The sequence below is a fragment of the Serinus canaria genome, chromosome 22 (genome assembly GCF_022539315.1).
Source record: "Serinus canaria isolate serCan28SL12 chromosome 22, serCan2020, whole genome shotgun sequence".
NCBI lineage: Eukaryota > Metazoa > Chordata > Aves > Passeriformes > Fringillidae > Serinus > Serinus canaria.
The window spans coordinates 381,420-402,018 of record NC_066335.1 but is presented as its reverse complement, the minus strand read 5'-3'; the positions used below and the strand labels follow the sequence as shown (position 1 = coordinate 402,018).

At 50.1% G+C, this 20,599-nt stretch overlaps 1 protein-coding gene across 7 annotated transcripts in view; it reads right to left on the bottom strand.

Annotated features, from left to right (window-relative positions):
- The window catches only part of AAK1 (AP2 associated kinase 1), a 56,456-nt gene that overhangs the window by 26,516 nt on the left and 9,341 nt on the right, over positions 1 to 20,599 (bottom strand). For all 7 annotated transcript variants that reach the window (XM_050982972.1, XM_050982970.1, XM_050982971.1 and 4 more), the window contains exons 3-7: positions 10,475 to 10,593; positions 8,644 to 8,752; positions 6,439 to 6,581; positions 3,146 to 3,267; positions 1,682 to 1,763 (exon numbers count right to left, since the gene is read on the bottom strand). In XM_050982972.1, coding sequence (XP_050838929.1) covers positions 1,682 to 1,763; positions 3,146 to 3,267; positions 6,439 to 6,581; positions 8,644 to 8,752; positions 10,475 to 10,593 — 575 coding nt within the window. The remainder of the gene's footprint in view (positions 1 to 1,681; positions 1,764 to 3,145; positions 3,268 to 6,438; positions 6,582 to 8,643; positions 8,753 to 10,474; positions 10,594 to 20,599) is intronic.

The window sequence follows — 20,599 nt, the reverse complement described above, 5'->3', positions numbered from 1 at the left end:
AGAGAGAGAAGGGGGCAGGGATTGACCATGCTGAGCCCGGCAGGGCACGGCAGGATCCGGGGTCCTGCTGGTGCCAGGCCTGCCCCAGCACCCTGGGAGGGACCTGGCACAGGCACGGCTGCAGGGCCAGAGGAACACAGGCAGAGCTCTCCCTCCTCAGACTCTGCTCTGGGGATTGTTCATCATCACACGACCCTGCGTGCCCTGAACAGGCAAAGCCTTTCTGCCACACACTGGGAAGAAAGAGCAAAGCAACAGCACAAATAATGGCAACCATCATCATTAATACATCCATTCTGACAAAGAGAAACCCAAACTGCTTCCAAGATTAAGTCCAAACAACCTTTCAACTGCTATAAATAAATGCCAGGGAAGTACAGCTCATTCTGCAGGCTGCCAGGTTCTGCCACCCTTCCCTCTACTGCCACGCTGCTCCTGGCACCAAGAACACCACCTATTGCAAAAGAAAACAGTTTTTGCACAAAGGGCTAATTATGAAACACTCCCACCACCTCAGAGCGGGGAGCAGGAAACATTTCCTAATCCTAAGAAACTCCTCAGCAGCTCATCTCTTTTGTCACAGGATTTCACAATGAAATTGCACACTGGCTGAAAACAATCTCACCAAGATTCAGGGGAAGGGAGGTTTCCAGCAGGACAAGCACTGGAGCAGGCCTGGAAGCTGAGGCCCCACCACCATACACTGCTCTGGACACACTCCAAGTGTCACTGGGACCCAACCCCTGCCACGCCAGGAAGAGCAGAGCCTTTGGATCTCCCCTTTCCACACTGCCACAGGAAGGAGTGCAAATCCTGCTTCTGCTCTCCCTGCCTTTGGGGCCCTGTCCTTTCCCCCTGGCACAGCTGTGACCTCCAGGCCACTGACCCTGCCCAGTGCAGGGCTGACCCCACAGACCCCTGGTTCAACCTGCTCCCACCACAGGAGCTGCTCACTGAGGGGACTTTCAGCAGATATCTCACCAGCAATTCTCCCTCTTGTAGATGCAGAACTATTGAACACAGATTAAAACTCTTTTTCTGCTTCTACCAAGTTACCTCCTAGCTCAGAGCTCCAAAAAACACAAAACATGCTCCCAGTCAGCACTTTAAACACCTTTAAACAGAGGTGCTGAACTGCCACTCCAAAGAGCACAGACTCTTTCTCACCTGGGTCCCACCCAAAGGAGGCCAGGAATGGATTTTGAATCCATTTTGTTTGGATTTTGTTCCCACCATGAAGGAAGAGCACGGCAGGGCTGCCCTGATCACCAGAAGCAGTGCAGCAGTTTGGCCCTTGGCCAGTTTGGCAGCTCAGCCCTGTGTCACACAGATCAGCACACTGCTGCTGCTGGGGCAGGGCCACTTCCTCAGCTTTCTACTCAACCCTGACCAGAACTTTGATCCCACACACCAACAACCCAGCCCAGGCACAACACCCTGAATCTTCTGCTTTAACTCTTATGATACAAAATCAGGTTTGCCCCATTCAGCCCTGGAGTTTCACCCACCTCTAAATTCAAAGCACACAGGAGGAGCACACACATCTGCTGCAGCCTGCCTGCCCAGCAGGAGCTCATCAGAGGGATTCTGCATTCACAAACTGCCCAGGCTCCCAGAAAAGCAGGCCAGCCCCGTTTCCCTGCCCTGGCAGTGAAAGGATGCCCAGGGGTTCCATACATACCCAAATGTCTGCTTTTGTAGTGATGAGCTTGCCACTGTACAGGTTCACCATCTCTGGGGCTCTGTAGGACAACGTTGTGTACCTGCAGGGAAGGAGGACAGAAGGGGGATAGCAGGTATGCCACATTCCAAACAACTCCAAATTCACTCTTTCCCTACTCTTTTTAAGGAAAGGGATGCTAAAGATATCTATTGGGAAAATGTTCTTACAGCATCACCTGCCACACACCTCAAACAGTAAAACACCCCTCCAAGTGTCCTGGGAAGCCAAAACAGCAACCACAACCTCTCTAAAGCACAGAATTCAATAGCAACCACAACCTCTCTAAAGCACAGAACTCACCCCAAAACGTGCAGTCATTTTAAGAAACTTTCAAGGATTCAAAGCATTAACAAGGTCAGTAATCAAATGTCCTCTGCAATGCCCTCACTGCAGGGCTGTGGCTAACTGTATTACAGAGATTGTAACTGGATATGTGGCTCCCAAAAATTAGATTTCCACACCAGGAGTCCTGCTCAGAGCCACTGTGGCAGGGGATGGGTCACTGTGTACCTCAAACCACAGTGAGAATTTGCCTCCTCTTAGCAGGTCACAACAAACAGAAGAGCTGGAAACTGCTCCACAGATTCTGAGGCTCCTCTGATAAGATTTCCTGCCAGCAGGTCTGTCACTGCTGCCTGCTGCTTCCCCTGATCACAGGAGAGCACTGCCAAAGGCAAAGGTTTTGTAGGCTTAGGTGTACAAGTAGGGCACTCCAGGGGGACTGCAGTGCTGGATTAGGAGCACTCTGAGAACTCCACTCAAACAAACCTAGGAAATCCAGGAGGTGTAGCTGAATCCAACAAAAAAGAGGCATCTATTCCCATTTTTAACTGCATTAGCAGGAGTGGCCAGTCTGCAGCAGTCATGTTAGCCCTAAAGCAAGGCCAAGGACCTGGAGTGTGCTCCCCCCTGACCCAGGGCTCACTGACCTGCAGGTGAACCCCCTTTTAAAAAGCACCAAGGGGCACCAGAGATGCTGCCAGGACAGCTGGCAGTGCTGGGCAGGAGGAGGAGCTGGACTGAACCCCTCCAGGAGCTGGCACTCCCCAGGATCAGCCCCAGCCAGTGCCCAGATCCGTGGGGAAGGGAGCTCAGCCAGGATGGGACTGTGCCAGCCCAGCCTGGAGCTCAGAGAAGCCAAGAGAGCTGAAGGACAGACAGCCTGAGCCTGCACAGGACAGAACAGGTCACTGCCTCGCCGAGCTGGGGCTGCTGCTCTGCATTAATCTCAGCTCCAAAGCAATTACATCAAGCTCAGTTTCTTGTTTCACCTTCCCCCGGGCACACACTCACCTGCAGCAGACACTGCCATGCAGCACAGCCCATCTGCTGCAACAGGCTGAGCAAAATCAGCCCCAGCACCAGGGAAGGGCACCCTTCAAACACAAACACAGCTGGGCTGGAAAGGCAAAGCACACTCACTTCTTGATCTCCTCCTCGACTGCATTCACCCCCTCTGTCTGAGGGTTCTGGAATTTGTTGGTAGCACTCCCAAAGTCACACAGGACGTAGTGGCCACGGTCATGCAGCAGGATGTTTTCAACCTGGGAGCATCACAGACAGACACAGAATCACTCAGACAAAAAAATATTCAGGGTTTGGCTTTTTTTCAGATGAGTCAAGGTTTTAAGTGCCTGAAGACATATCAGACATCTCTGACAATAAAGTCTGAAAGTGACAGCAAAGAAAACAGGCATCAAAACTGTCACATCTCCTAAAATAGACATCAGATCATGGAAGCACAGCTGTAACACTGCCTCCCATCCTGCCACCCCTCCCTTCTCCTCCTGCAAGCACATTTCCCTGCCTCTGGAAAGACTTCAGTGTCCCAGTGCCTCTGGAGCTCAAGGCTCCTGAGCTGCTGTGGCCCTGGGCTGGCACCTGGACTGGGGACAGGAAATCCAAGCTGTGCCAGCTTTACAAGGGCTGTAACTCCTCACAGTCCATGGAGCAGGCAAACAACACACACTTCCACATTTGTGAAATTAAAACACATCTCCAGGTCTTTGCCTGCATCTTACCTGTCCCTGAGGGTCTGTTCAAAACAAACCTCAGCTCATGCTCACATTTATTTGCCTGTTCTCAGAGCCTGCTGGGTGCCCACAGTCCCACACAGGGGCTGCTGAGACCCCTTCCTTTCCTATTTGGTACCTTCAATCAGGCAACAGAAACCAATAAAATCAGCAGAAACCTTCTCCTCCATACCCACAGCTGTGCTTTAACAAAACCCTACCTTGCACCCACCTAAGGAAATTGCCTGTTCCAACACTGACTTCAAATGTGTGAAACCCTGTGTTCAGATCTTTGCTTTGGCAGAGCATCCCTGTGTTCCAGCTCCTCATCTGTGCAGCAGCACTAACAGCATGTTCTCTGGAGGGAACACACCATTTTTCATGTCTTTATCTTCAATCAGTGTCAAATGCTCAGATACAACACCGAGATAAAACATACTGCTCATAGAGCTCAAAATAAATTAAAAAATCACCACAGAAGCGTTTGCTAACAGAACCCTTTGGAAGCAGAGCTCCCCATCAAGGATGGTCTTTACAAGAAGGAAAGAAAAAGAAGGAGTCAGCATTTTAAGCATCAGAAAATGGAGCCAAATTAGAGCAGCTGAGGGGGAGAAGGCTGGCTTGAACCCAAGGGTTAAACACGCCCCTTCCCCCTGTGCCATCCATCTGCTTTGAATGAAGCACTGCACACAGATGTTCTCCCCAGCACATCAACACTGGCCCTGTTATTCCCTGCTCCCTGCAAGTACTCCTCCAACATTTCCCCAGGAGTCCTCCCACCTTATCTGCCTGAGCAGGCTGATTTCTCACTCCAACACCCTGGAAGGTTTGTCAGACAGCAGCAAGGGACTATCCAGCAACCAGGTTTGATCAGCAAATGCCAGGAGAAGGAAAACACAAACACAGCAAAAGAAATTACTGCTACCACTGTCACTGCCAGGCCAGAGAAAAGTGGCTTTAAAAGGAGTATGAAGGTGTCTTCTGGTCAGGCTCAGCAAGCTGCACCCCTGAGCACACCCAGGGGTGACACAGGATCCCTGTGTGCCCCCCTCACAGTGCCATGTCCCTTTGCCCACAGAAATGCTGGGTAAAGGTGCTGCTGTCCCCAGCTGTTGGTCACCTCCCACCAGCTGGGACTGTGCCAACAGGAGGCTGCTCTGCTCCAGGCAAAGCCTCTGGGTTAATTCAAAATCAGAGCCAGGGGCCAGTGAGACTGCTCCAGCTGCACTTGTCTGAATGGCTGAGAGCTCATTCACAGCCTCTCTTCTGGCAGGAACCTCCACTGCAGAGCAGGAAAGGACTCCAGGCCCCCCAGCTGCCTGCAAAGCCAACATCTGCCCCCCCTTCAGCAGGGTGATATTCACCCCAAGAAAACATCTACATCTTCTTCCTTACACCCAGAACTTGTACTAAACTTCTCTGGCCCTTCATCTCTCCTGGCTTTACAACTGCCCCTTGGCAGTATGACATTTTAACACAAATAAAGTCAAAATATATATGAATATTCATTCTGTGTTAGTGCTTAGATTCCCAGAGGTCACCATGACAGAAACAATACACTACCGAAGCAGAAAACATGTCTCCAAGCAGAGAAGAGCCAGCCCTGGCTCTGGGCACAGCTTACCCAGAGTCAGGCCTTGCAAACCCTGCCCTGGCCTAGGCAGGCAGCAGTGGGCTGCACAGCAGCCCCAAGAGCCCATCTCACCTGCAGCTCAGGGAGAAAGTCACACCACAGACACCTCACTAATCCAGCACACACGTCCCAGATTTACTGCCCTGTAACACACTGAGTTTGTTCTGCAGGAACCCCCCAGGGGGTCACCAACAAGGAAAGGGCAGGTTCATGTCAGCTGGGAGGCTCCTGCTCCTCACCCTGCCTTCCTGACCCAGACAAACTCCTGCAAGCTGCCCACAGATTTACAGCCTTAAATCCAGGACTCAGATCACCCCTGGGAACAGACACAGAGCTGCTCCTATATCCAAACTGACTGAGAGTGCCACCACTGTCACATCAGACATGCCACAGCACACCAGACCCTGAGGATGCCTTCCCCTGCTCTACCTGGCTCTCCTTGGCACACGTGGGGCCAGTGGCACCAACAAACATCTGTGAGGGCTCTGAAAATAGAACCTGCCCCACAAAGCACATCTGAATTTCAAATGCACACAGCAGCCTCTTTCTTTGCTGAGTACTTCATTCCAGCTCAAAGAGAACATCTTTTTGTTTGCTGGATTACAGGTGAGGGATTTTCCCCAGGCTGGCCCAGCTCTGCTCCCAGCTAAGCACACAGAGATTCACAACACACTTTCATGGTCAGAGCTCCAGAGGCCACTTTCAAAAGCTCCTAAGGATTCCTGCCCCAAGGCCAACACTTCTGAAGCCTCCTTTTAATCTGGAAACAATTGTGTGAGCTACCTTAAATAAGCAGCGTTTCAGGCCACTGTGAATAATTCATCAGGTACATTCTGGCACGTGTGCAAGCCACAATTATTCACAAACGTTTGTGTTTAAGTAGATCTATAGATGGCAAACATATGGTAAGCAGCACTGAGAGGCTCATTTCTTTTTTTGTCTCCCAGCAGAGAGGTGTGTTTATGCCCACTTTCCCTCATTACCAGCAGGAGAAGCACAGCGTGGGCAGCTGGCAGACAGGCAGGAGGATGCCAGCTCCTCCCTGCTGCACCCCTGGGGCCAGAGCTCACCTTCAGGTCCCTGTGGATGATGGGGGTCTTGCACTGGTGCAGCCTGGCCACGGCCTCGCAGGTGTCACAGAAGATCTGCAGGACCTCGCTCTCGGTGAAGCCGCTCTGCAGGCGCTGGTTCATCAGGTTCACCACCTGGCCTCCTGCAGGGCACACAGGGAGGGGTGGGGTGTCAAACACAGCAGGGACAGTGAGCTCTGACCATCCCCAGTAACAGCAGGGACACAGCTCTGACCACCCCAAACCACAGCAGGGACACAGCTCTGACCATCCCAAACCACAGCAGGGACAGTGAGCTCTGACCATCCCAAACCACAGCAGGGACAGTGAGCTCTGACCATCCCAAACCACAGCAGGGACAGTGAGCTCTGACCACCCCAAACCACAGCAGGGACAGTGAGCTCTGACCATCCCAAACCACAGCAGGGACAGTGAGCTCTGACCACCCCAAACCACAGCAGGGACACAGCTCTGGGGTCCCCAGTCACAGCAGGGACACAGCTCTGGGGTCCCCAGTCACAGCAGGGACACTGAGCTCTGGACTAATTTTCTTATTTTTCTTCCAAATAGGACTTCTTTTGTCTGACTAGAGGAATAAAGGCTGGATTTGGGGCACCCACAGTCCACACATTAGTCTGCCTCACGGAAGCAAGAAGGAGGAAGGGAGACACTCAGAAAAGCCACAGTTCAGTGGCTTGGCTGAAGCTGCTGACTGCAAAGAATTAAAAATCCATCTGTAACAAGGGAAACTCTGGACAAACAAAAGCAAGTTTTCATGAACGAGTCCTGGATTTGTCTCAGCTTTGGGGTTTTGTTGCTGTCAAGGCCTTTCCAAAACAATCCTGAGGGGTTTTTCTCCTCTAAACGTCCTAGACAGACAGAGAACAACTCCTTTCTGAAGCTGGGGTGAAGCAGTACTGCATCATTCCACATCACAAGTGCTGGAAAACTTTCGTGGTAGGAAAGAAAAGCTCAGTTTAATGAATACCACAGCTGTGAATATTTTACCCCCAAAATGAATGCAGTTCTGCACACAAAGGCACTGATTTGGTTTGGAAACTGTCAGCCACAAAAGGAAAGTAACAAGGGAAAATCAGTGTGTAACAACCATTGCAGGGGAGGGCTGCAGACAGCACCACAGCATCTGGCAAGAGCCACGTGAGAAAAGCCACCTCCTTCCAGATGGAAGGAAACTCCTCAGAAAGATGGGTTTTACTTCATCAGCCCAAAATGTGGGTCCTGCAGCTGGGGGTGCCTGTGAAGAGCTCAGCTTTGGACCTCCCTGCACAGTGGGCTCTGCACACAGGTCTGAGCAGGGATTTGCCAGCCCTGCCAGGTCTATGCTGACAACAGCTCTGGTCATGCTTAGCTCGGAGCTTAAAGAGAGCTTATGGAGTGATTCCTTCAGCAGAACTGCCCAAAAAGTTCCTCCTCTCTCTCACCCAGGGCAAGGCAGGCCAGACTCCTGCAGCAAACAAAGCAGCAAAGAGGACGTGGCAGAACAGCAGCCTGCACTGGGCCTGTTCACACACAGCTACACGTGTGTAAATGCTACAATGCCCAAAGGCAGACAGGCCCAAAAATACCCATTTCCATCAGCTGCCACCAGCCAAACCAGCCACAGGCTCCTGAAGTCACCTGGCCAAAACATTATTTTTGCTGAACACTCTTGTGCGAGAAGGCAGAATTTGGGCCCAACACATGCATCGTGTTCCAAACACCACATCCCAGCCACAAAGATCAAAGCTTTGGGACAGCTGGAAGAGCCTGTCTGGCTACAGACAGCCAAGCAAAAAGGTCAGAGGTAAGAGGAATGCTTTTTGGCTTCCCATTAGCCATGTCTTGCTTCTTCCAGAACAATCCTAAGCCAGGGTGATGTGGAACAAAGCTTGCAATGAGATTAAAGTGAAGAAAAATTAAATTCCTGCCTGCTTAAGAGGAGCCACTTCTTGTGTGGACCATTCTAAAGACAACAGCAAGGTGTATTTGAGGGCTCTCCTTCACAACAGAGGGGTACAGGCCCACCCTGGGCAGCAGCAAAGATGGTACCAACCCCACTGGCAGAGTGAACACAGCCCTAGTCCTGGCTTTGCTCGGCTCAGAACAGCCTCCTGGCAGCTGAGGGACAGCTCCTGTTTCCACAGGAAGGTGGGCAAGGCCCCTGCAGGCACAGAAGGACAAACCCCCCTGCCCAGCCCCACTCACCCCGGCAGAAGTCCATGAGGATCAGCACCTCCCACACGTCCCCGCTGCTGACTGAGTTGATGCTGGAGTCGATGTAGCCCACGATGTTCTTGTGGCCAGACAGATCCCGCTGCAAGACAGACACATGCACACGTGGACCAGCCAAATGCACACATGGACCAGCCCAAATGCACACGTGGACCAGCCCAAATGCACACGTGGACCAGCCAAATGCACACGTGGACCAGCCCAAATCACACGTGGACCAGCCCAAATCACACGTGGACCAGCCCAAATGCACACGTGGACCAGCCCAAATGCACACGTGGACCAGCCCAAATCACACGTGGACCAGCCCAAATCACACGTGGACCAGCCCAAATCACACGTGGACCAGCCAAATGCACACATGGACCAGCCCAAATCACACGTGGACCAGCCCAAAGCACACGTGGACCAGCCCAAATCACACGTGGACCAGCCCAAATCACACGTGGACCAGCCCAAATCACACGTGGACCAGCCAAATGCACACGTGGACCAGCCAAATGCACACGTGGACCAGCCCAAATCACACGTGGACCAGCCCAAATGCACACGTGGACCAGCCCAATGCACACATGGACCAGCCCAAAGCACACGTGGACCAGCCCAAATGCACACGTGGACCAGCCCAAATGCACACGTGGACCAGCCCAAATGCACACATGGACCAGCCCAAATCCCACCATGGACCCTCCTCACCCTCCCTTTCCACCAACCACCATTCCAAAGGCACCAAAGACAGGGAGAGAGGAGAAAGCAGCAGCAAGTGAAACCCAGGTAAACAAGCTTTGATGTGAGATCCAATCTCACCTTTTCCCACTTAGCCCAAAGCTTCCCTGCACTATCACAAACCACAGCAGTTCACTGCAAAGGCATTAACCTCATTCAAAGCTACTGCAGGAATCACACACAGCATTGCTGCAGGTAGGAGTTTCTCACATGAAGATCATCCACCCCAAACCTGTACCTCGTGTGGTAAATTCACAAAATGAGGATTTTATATTTCCTTCCCCACCTGGCAGCTGCTCTAAATGCTCCTCAGTATCTTTGAGTACAACCTCAAAAGTGGCATTTCCACGTTTAACCACGCTGCAAACAAGATTAGGCAAATCTATTTGGATCATCTCCATTTTGTCTTTGTTTAGGGAAGCTAAGATTGAAACTGCTATTAAAAATAGCTATCCCATCATATAAATCCTTGTGTCCAATAACCTAGAGAAACATCCCAGAGCTTATTACAAATACTTTACATTTCAAAAGCTCTGGCAGCAGCTACCCCACAAATACTGTTTTAATCTACCAACCGCAGTGATGCAGAGATCACCTTCACCCCAACCCAGGATTGGAAGATGCTGTGATACAGATTTATCTCAGGATGGAGGTCTGCCATTCATGCACTGATTTCAGTTCAGAGATATCAGAATCATCAGGCTTTTCTCATCAGGTTTAAAAGGCTGAAGACTTCAGATCTCAACTGAAGATTGTGAGACTGAATTCCAACATCACAGCCATGCTCACAGCTTCAGCCCTTCCTTTTCCCATTAAACCATGCAGTTCTCCCCTCCTTCTCCTGGAATTCCCTGGTTTTTTCAGGTACCAGGTTTTCCTGGTCCACTGGACAGAACTTTTGCAATAGTTCAGTACCAGATTTTCGCACACTCCAGAGGTCAGCTCCTCCCACACAAAGGCCATTTTTGCTAGGAGGACGCAGGGTTTGTGACCTGATGGCACAGAGCTCACCAGCAGAAGGTGCCCTGGCTCCCAGCCCCTGCACTGAGCCAGGGCCCAGCACAGAGCAGGCACTCACCATGATCTGGATCTCCCTCTTGCAGACCTGCAGGTCGTACTCATTATTGACATACATCCTCTTCAGGGCACACTTCACCCCATTGCTCGTCCTCACCAGGAACACGATTGCAAAGCCACCTGTGGGGGACACCAAATCAGCTGCTCATTAACAAAAACCCCCTTTGCTCCCAGCCCTGGCCCTGCCAGGGGAGTGCAGCAGGGACAGGGGGCCCTGAGCAGCTCCCACCCTCCAGACTGGGGATGGGATGCTCCTTCCTGTGCCCAGCTCCCAGCTCTGCCTGCACAGTTACCTCTAGGAACTCACAGGGATCCAAGGGGGCAATCTTCAATTGATGGCAACCAAGTTAACACTTAACATCTCCATAAAAACAAGCAATTACACCAGTTCCTGGTCCTGCCAGACAGTCCCTCATTGCTCCATTAATTCCCATTATGAAGAAGAAAGCTGAAGGACAGCAATGCTGCCTTGGACAGAAATCAGAGCTACAGATCACCCACTGAACCACCAAAGGCCTAAACTTGAAAGGCTCTGCAACTTTGAAGCATCTAAGTTACATTACAAAGCTGATTTGTGCAAGAAGCAGAAGAATCATCTCCCACATGTGGTTTGATGTTAATGCTTTTAAATCAGGACAGAAGAACAAGGGAAAAACCCACAATTCATTCTGTGGCCATTGCTATTAGTAAAGTCAGGATTCCCAGGATAAATTGACTTGTTTCAGATGAAAGCCTTTCATCTCTGCCAGCTCTCCATCCAAATACACAGGTTTGCATTTGTAGTCCTGGCAGAAATAGGAAGCTGATGGAGGATGGAGGGGTAGAGGCATCAAAAGTTTCACACCTGGCTCTGGAGATGGAATGAGTCTGGGCACAGTGGCACAGATCCAAGCAGCCACAAGTGCTGCACACTGGTGAAAAGGGAGGCACGGTGACACTGCTGCTGCCACAGCCCAGCAGCACCTTACTCTGCACACAGATTTCTTGTATGTCTCATAAAGAGCTCTCAGGTGAGTTAAATGTCTTCAGAAGTCCCACTGCAAGGGGAGCAGCAGCTCCACACCACAGAACCCACGTCACACCCCAAAGAATTCCCTTTTCTTCACAGGCTGCCAGAACCCAGCAGACCCCCAGCACACACAGCTCCAGAGAGGTGTCTGCTCATGGTTATTCAGCACTTGCATGGGTTGCCCCCATCCCATGACAAACAAAGCCACACTTGGGTAAAATTTACTGACCAGGAAAGAATGAAAAAGAGAAATAACCAGACAACACTGCTGTGTTTAATGTACAACTCTCCCTGGTTGTTTTCAATGTTTTTTATGACATTACAGCTCCTCTTCCACCTTGACACGGGAGTTACACACACAGGTACCTCACCTGCCAGCACAGCAACTGCTCAGCAGGAATCTCTCCTGGCAGGCCAACCCCAGTGTTACACAGCACAGCCTGCCACAGAACCAGAGCAGGCTTCCAAGGAAGCCCCACTGACTTCTAGGAGCAGCCCCAGAGATGCAGCAGAAAGATGGGACAGAAAGAAGAAACAAACAAAACAAAAAAAACCACTCCTCCTCCCTTCCCTCCCAGGAAAAAATATAAGAATCAAGACTTCAATCAAAGGTTCTTGAAAAGTGCAGCCAGGCTGCAGAATGTTCACTCAGAGTGAGGAAAGTGGGCCATGGCCTGGGATGCAGCAGTCCCAGCTGCTGGAGCCCCCTCGCAGCTCTGGAGGGGCCTCTGAGCACAGGGCTCGATTCAGGCCCAAAAATAACCCTGACTCTCCCTCAAGCTGCTTCAAGTTGAGGATCTCAAATTACAAGTCATTTTTAAGGGCTCCTGAACCCACAGCAGTAGCCTTATTGTTCTGCCCAGGCACATTTGTCTCGTTTTTGGAGAACAAATCTGCACATCCCGCTGTGAATCTTCAGCCCTAAGGGTGGCTGTGGAAAGGAGTAACACAGCACTGCACTGATTTTTCTTCCCCCTCTTACAACCCACAATGGAGCCAGGAAGAAATAAGGGACCATAACCAACACAATTTTCCCAAACCCTACTTTGCTAACAGCCTACATTTTTCAGAATCATTGAAGAGATCAAGTTTGGAATCCTTTTTTTTAAAAAAAATTCTGTACAGTATTTCCATGGATCTCAGAAAACTACTAGAGAAAAAACCAAACCAGAACAAAACCCAAAGACTTTTTTCCAGGTTTATTACAGTCCCAATTTTGGTTTTGGTAGTAGCAGCACTTCTGGGTTTCCCTCCCCCCAAAATGAGCAGTCACCCAGAGAAGCCCCTGCCCCACCCCAGGGGCTCAGTTCCCTTTTCCCAGCCCTGGCCTGGCCAGCAGGAGAGGGGATCTCTGTTTACAGTGCTCAGCAGAAAGAAACACGAGCTGAGCAGCAAAAATACATCCAAAATACACTTACCTTATCTTTTAACTGCTGACAGCTGCCTAACCCTTCCTCCTTGCCCACTGCACGTCTACAGCAGCACCTCCTCAGCCTCAAGGGCTCTCAGCCTCTAGAGCTCAGACCACAACCAATTCCTCCCTCATCATTCCAGTCCAACCCCCAACTTGGCTAAATCTGGGTAAAGCTGAAAGGAAACAGATCAAAGGCAAATTTACAAGCAATTATGATGGAGCCCTGCCAGATGCACATTACAGGACCATTTACTTCTCTTCTCAGAGAGCAGCAAGACACCAGCAGGCACTGCCAGCCCCAACTAAAGATGATCATCCCGGGATCTGAGCAGCTCCCAGCAGCAAGGTCAGCTCGGGAGCCTGTGCCAGGCGTGCCCAGGGAGGGTGGGTCACACTCAGGCACGGCTTAGAGGAAAAGCACTCCAGCACCAGGAACATCCCCACACCTCTGCTGCTAAAGCCTCTTTCCCAGGGCACGTGTGGAAGGCAAAGGCACGAGACCAGGGCAGGCTTCAGCTGCAACACAAGAAATAAATCCAGAGACTTGCAAGTGCCAGAAGGGACAAGAGCAAGAGCTAATCAGAGCACAGTTTTCTCCTGCACATGTGCCTCTGATTTAAGGTTCTGAAGGAAATTCAACTCTCATGCCACACCAGCAAGCAAAAATTAAAATACCCTTCCCATTCTAAAACATGAGGAGTTATTTCTGGGCTCACCCTTAAGACACATTAATATTGTTGAGCAGGCAGCCCTGAGATCACCATCAGCTCAGAGCCACACCAGCTACAGGGGTCTCTCTGGGGAAACTTTTTTGGTGTCTCTTTGGCACTTTAGGCCTGCCTGAACTGCATGGAAACATGGTTATCATGCTACACACTGCTGCCTGACTGCTGTTCTTGCTAAAAGGTTTTAGGATAAGCTGAAAAAATACTGGAAGTTCCAATTATCTCCAGCCAATAGAGATGCCAAAGCAATTTTCCATGCAGGTTTGTGTCAGGGCACTGGCCAGCTGCCAGCTCTGGTAGTTATGTTTTCAGCCCTTCTGTAATTTCAGCAGGATGCACAGCTCCTCCCAGGTAAGAGCAGCTGCACGTGACCCCTCCCAGCTCCTGCAGGTAAGGAGAGAGCTGTGCTGATCCAAGGGATTCATGGTGGACTGCAGTCTGGAATGCTCCTGCAGCCAGCAGTGCCAAGCAGGCACAGCACTGCTGTGCAGGGCACTTGCACCAGCTGAACCCCTCAATGCTCTGCATGCACACAGCCCACTGTGCTCCAGCCCTGCAGCTGAGGGGGAGCCAAGTGCTGCTCAGATGTCCCCAGAACTGCCCCAGGAACATTCAGCCTCTGGGGACAGCCAGCCAGGCATTTGAAGCTCCAGCTGTACCAGCAGGCACTTAATTTTAAGTGCTCTGCTGAAGCAGGCACAAAGCCACTCCATTTGCACAATTCCAATACTCACTGATCCTTATCCATCAAGAATTATGTCATATTTTGCCTTATCTCACCAGCCAGAAGAACTTCCTCAGCACTTACCTTCCTAAGTACAAGGGCAGGCTCACTCAGGTTTTGTTTTCTCCCCCCCAGTCAGGATGCTGTGATCCAGCCACAGGAAAACCACAGTGACTCCCTTGCACGGGGTGTTTCCAGCTCACCATTCCCAAAGCTTTACTGAAGCACAGTAATGTGGTTTTCCCCAGCCTCAGCCCCAAGCAGCTGTCACACAGACACTGCACATCACCCATCACTGGACATCATCACCTGGCAACACCAGAACCATTTTCTTTCTGCTGCTGTCCTGAGGAAGCCACCCTGCACCTCTGGCTCCTCTAACTGGAGCACATACAGTCATTAAAAAAAAATATAAAATTCCCCAAGTTGTGTATATACAATAGTCATCCTTTAAACCCAAACTATTCTTGATCCTAAAGCACCAATGGTTTGGGCATCTTTTCTAGAGACCCAGTGCCCTCTGAGCAGCTGGAGCTGCAGAGACCCCAAAAAAACCTTCCTGTGACTGCTGGAAGTGGCACTGGGACCCCAGCAGGAGTCTCTAGGAGACTCCCCAGCAGCTCCTGCAAAAACACCACACTGTCCCAAAACCCAGCAGTGACAGGGAGCAGAGCCAAGGGAAACAGTCCCACTGATGCTGCCTCGTGCCACGCTCTGCTGTGACCCTCCACACAAGTAAATATTTGCTGCTGTACTTTAATATGGGCTTTTTATTTCAATAACAGCTCCCCATGATTTGCATTAGGATTACAGTGCTATTTTTGTGGCTATTAATCTGCACCAATGTATTCTTTCTGCTGCCTTTATTCCACCCTTCCACTGCCCAGCAGGAGGGTATTGCTGCACATACCTGCTGAAAACACACCATTTCAAATCCCATTTTCCCCGTTTTTATGCCACTTCTGAGCTCTTTGTTTCCAGGACAGGATATTTCACCCCAAATTAAGCTTTCTGTTCCAGCACTATTCCTTGTTATTACTAAATGTGCCCACAAACCAGAGGCAGCACTGTGAAGTGTTCTATGTGATACATAACGAGGGGCTGGAATGAACAGGATCACTGCACACGGCTTTCTCTGATTTCTGAGGTATCTGCAACACCTTTAAAGTCACAGTGTGTCAGCATTAACATCTTTACAGAAAAATACAACTGCCTCATTTTGTTTTGAAAGTCATTTGAGGCATATTTCAGAAGGCACAGTAATGAGGCAGACTTTGCATTAGGGCTGTAATATCCAAGATGATGAAAATACCAAAGGAAGTGAACACAACACTGGTACAATCCATGATTTACTGAGTTCAACCTGGAACATCTCTGCTCTCCCTTCCTTTGGATGGAGACAGTCAGAAACACAAGCAATTTGCAAGTAATTTCTCTGTTCTTCCAGCCATGGTGTTAAAAAGGATGTTACTGGGGTGGGAAAACCCATGATTAGAAGTAAAGGGCAAAAAACTTAGAACTTGACCAGAGAAAGTTTGGGTCAGCTTGCCAACACCACTGAGAGCAGCAGGGTGAGCTACAGGCCCTGCTCACCCAGCTCCCCTCCCCAGGACCTCCTCTCCCACCAGAGCCCTGTAGCCTGGCTCCAGAAAGCAAAATCTGCACCTTCAGGTGGTCTCAGCCCAGGGCTGGCCCCTCAAACCACAGCACCTCCTGCTAAAGACAGCAACAAGTCATCCCAAGAGCATGGGACTGAAGGTTCACCCTCTCCTGACACCTTGGCCATGGCAGAGCATGTTACCAACAGGCAGAAACACTTGCAGAGGTTTCCCTGCACTGCCAGCTACCACAAAGGATTTCCCCCGACCCAGCCTCTCTCTGGCAGGGCTGACACTGCCCACAGTCCCTCCCAGCACCTCTTCTAGCTGCTCTTTCACCACTCTACTCACACTCCCCACGTGCTCTGCAGCAATTGCTGTCACCCTGCCACCACCAGGACGTCTCACCAAAATCTCCTCTGGATTTCAACCCCAAGTTCTTCCCCTGCATGCCAGTGTAGCTGTGACCCATCTTTCCTCCACAGCCTCCTGGAAGGATGCTCTCCAGTCTTTTCCAGATGATCCAGCACCACAAGGCTAGAAGCACTCAAAGCAGTGTGGTTGTACTAATGCTCCCCTTTGTGTTTGCATTTTGTTGGTTTAGTACTACATGTTGGAGAGACACGACACTTGGGGTTTGGGATTTAATTAGTGCCTGTGACTCACTCTCCCACCCAATTCCATAATCCTCTGCTTACAGGAGGGTATTTACATGCCACTTTATGGCCATATAAGTGAAGATTATTCACCCTCAGGCTGCAGGCACAGAAAACACAGTCTGTCCCAAGGCACAGGCTTGCAGCACCTCTCAGGAGTACATGGAAAAAGCAGTGTTTGTTCCCCATAACCCAGGCTAGAAAACCAGGATTTTCTGCACCTGGGGTAACTGTGTCAACAGTCAGAACACTGAAGCACAAAGCACTGCCAGGGTGTGTCAGGCTCTCACACAGACCCACAGGGGGTAAGGGGTACCTGCACAACTGTCTGAAGGTGGCAGTGGGGACAGAGGTGACACTCAGAACACAGCCCACACACAAACAGCAGCAGCAGGCTCTGCTCCAGGCAGCCCTGAATGTGGATCTCCTGGTCTTACTACACCCAAACGTCTGTAAACAGTGCATGTGTTTGTGTACATGTGTGTTATAAACCAGAGTCCAGCTCTGAACGAGAACAAAACAAACCCTCGTGTCCTGCCAACAGCCTCCCCAGCTGAGAAGAGCAGATAATAACACTAAATTAAACAGGGCCTCTCTCAGCCCACATTTTCTACCTCAAAGGAAGTAACAAGCTTTACTTGGTTTTTTGTTGTATTAAGTCCCTTGACTTATCTGAGCATAACAGTGCCAAGGAGAAGGGACTGCCTCAGTCTAAAGGCTGTCCCAGCTCTCTCTCCCAGAGCAGTATTTCAAGGAGCTCTCAGTGCCTGAGCTCACCATACTCACCTGAGCAGGGAGTTAAACACACTAAAACCAAACAAACATCTGGGTGGGTCACTGAGCTTTCAGCTGTGGCTTCATCTGCTCCTCTGGGCTGTTTCCATGCCCCTAAACAGCACTTTAAAAGGTTTCATCCTGGAGTGGAGATAGAACTGCTCTGGGAAACTTATCAAATCAGATCTTGAAACATCAACTGCCAATTAAAACAGTCTGAACATTTAAGTTTTATCTTGAGGGCAAAAAAGAAAGGGCACACCACTAACTCCAGCTGAAAGAGCCTCATCTGTGTAAGGAGCAATGGTCACAGTAACTCAAATTTCAGCCCTGTTCTGATATTTTAATTGGCTGTAGGAGGCAATCAGAGCTCCAAAACTGCAGGGAAAGTAGATAGCACCCAGATAAAGCAGAGAGGACATCTAGTATTTCATGACAGGAAACCTGAAACGTGCACAGTATCAGGAGAATCAGCTGAATCCTGCATCTCCCCACATGGAAAATAGCTAAAAAGGTATTTTTGCAACAAGATCAGGAATTTAATAGTGAACATACTCTAAAGAAGATTGTAACAGTTACAGCTGTAAAAAGTCAGGAGAGCTCAGAGCCAAAGTGAACATACAGGAAAGGCAGATACTTTGTGAGTGTTTCTAGTGATACTTAGTGGAAGAAACACAAGGGACACAGATACAGGTTGTGTGTCAAGCCAGCCAACGGCACAGGAATCCTCCTGGCATAGGGCAAACTCTTGAAGAATATTCAAGCTTTGCTGGGCAAATCACCAGCTCCTCTTCCCTCCCTGCAGAGCAATGTGCTCAGCTTGTTTTATCCTAGCAAATGCTGGGGCTTCTCAGGCTTCATCCTGCTGCCACAGCAAAGCAGAGCTGGGAAACTGAGGTGGATTCTGTGCTCACCCAGTCCATACTCACAAACAGCAGCAGCTCTGAGCAGGGCAGGTAACAACTCACTGCTTCATAGGGCATGAAGAGAAATGCAAAGTTAGGCACTGTCCTTCCAATAATCACCATTTCAAGCAGCCAGAAATTCCCCAGACAGCTCACAATCGAGCTGGGAAGAATTTGACCTGCACAAAGTCCATCTGCACAGAAGCAGCAGTTTCCACATGGAAGCAGCAAGCAGAGGAGCCTCAGGCTGGCCAGCAGAAATCCCTGAGCCAGCCTCAGGCTGCGTGAGCTCTCCAGGCACGGAAAGCCCAGCACCTGCCCACACAAAATGCAACTGGGACTCAGTGGGAGGCGGGAAGAAAAAGGGAAAAAAACTAAATGAGCCTCAAAGATACCTCCAGAGTCCATCAGACAGCACCCATCATCAGGGCAAAGGTCTGCTCCCAAGAGAGCAGAACAGCCTGGGCAAAGCCCTGCTGATCACAAACCCTTCTCACTCCAGCAAGCTGCAGCTCTTCCAGCTCCAGCACTGCTAAAGCTTTAGGCTTTAAATACCACCAGGAAAACTTTAACAGAACATCCAGCACATCTGAGCAAAGGACTTCTCCCCAGGTAAAACAAAGGCTTAAGCTCACACAGAGTTTGTGGGTCAGACTCTCAGCCAGGGGAAAGCAGGGCCCTCGTCAGCCCTACACAGATTTACCATAGCTGAGAATCCTAATGTGATTATCCAATATTACCAACATAATTATAGGGCCCTTGCTTAATGTCACTGCTGCAATATCTAGGCCATGACAGGACAGATTTAGATTTACAAGCTCCACCCTCTCCTTTTAAATAGGCAGGACGTCACCAGGGTTAATGTTGGTGTGGCAGCCCCAGCCAGGAGGGCCTGAACTGTGCACAATAATGCAGCCAGGAACCCCACACAACACCAGCACAGCCTTTGCCTCTCCTGACTTGAGGAGAGCAAGACTGGTTGTCCAGGGATTGTGGCAGTTTTGGGAGTGAACATTCAGTCTATCAGCTGTGATGCTCACTAGAACAAACAGACACAAAATAATTATACAGTCACAGGCATTTTCACTGCATGGACAGCACGGGAAAAGCATAACTGCCTCTCGTCACTTCTCTGGGGGTTATTTTGATAGAGCTGCTTTAAAACCATTCAGCTTCATTGCTTTGCATGTTTCAGGACCCCAACTCATTACAGACCTCTAGGAGACACCTCATTCCCCACACAATCCTCCTGCAACTCCCAGCCAGGTCCATGGAGAAGGACAAAACAGGAAGCTGTAAATCACAACCCAGCAGAGAAAGGAGGGGAAGGAAATTAATCTCTGCCATGCAACAGCATTTTAGAAGCCTAAAATAATCACTGGGCAAGATCCAGGCTGTGCATTAAACCCACACTCCTGTCAGAAGCTCCAGCCCAAGGGCAGCAGGAGCTGGGCACACCAAGAGCAGCCCAGACACCCCAGGTCAGGGGCATTAAAGTCTCCCAGTATTTGCAGGATCTGTGACAGCAATTTCATAACAAACAGCAGCTCACTGGAGGCGATGGCCCCGTGCTGGCTGCCACAGCAGGAAGCATGTTTAGGTGTTCACGTGGGTACATTTGCTGGGCATGTGCTCTGCTGCACAGCCCTGTGCATCCACTCCACTGCTCCCTGACAGGCAGACTTGCAAAACCAAAGCTGATAGAACAGTGTTTTATTACTATGCAGCAAGACACGCTGCCTCCAAATAGATTACTTGGCAAGGCAGCCTCAGTCCCTCTCTATTGTAACAATTTTAGTCCCTGAACTTCCACTGTAAGCCCAAAAAAAAATAAAAATTAATGGGTCATGAATAACTCACGGCTTAAAAAAAATTTAAAAGAATAATTTGTTTAGTTATCAGTCAGCCCTTTAAAAAGCACATTTCAGCTGCTATTATTCCCAGCAGCTGCTAATAGCATCTGAGCCCTTGTTCATCTCCAAGTGAAATTAGCACTGGCATCAACATGCTGTGGAGCATGACGGGCTGAGTGAACACGGCTGGAACTGCAAAGCCAGCAAGAAGCTGCAGCAACTGCAGGCAGCTCTAGAGCTTCCCTGGAAAGGCAAGGAAGCCGTGAATCACGTCAGGAGAGCAGAGAAAAAAGCAAAACTAGTCAAGCAGAGAGCAGGCTGTAGCTGGAGGTGAGGAGGAGGGAGAAGGCAGGATGAAGGCCAGGGCTGGGACTAACTGGGCCGTGCAGAAGTGTCATGGTAACAGCACACTCCATTTGGGAAGCAGTTATGCAAGGATCCTAGGACAGCTCACAGCAACAGACAAGT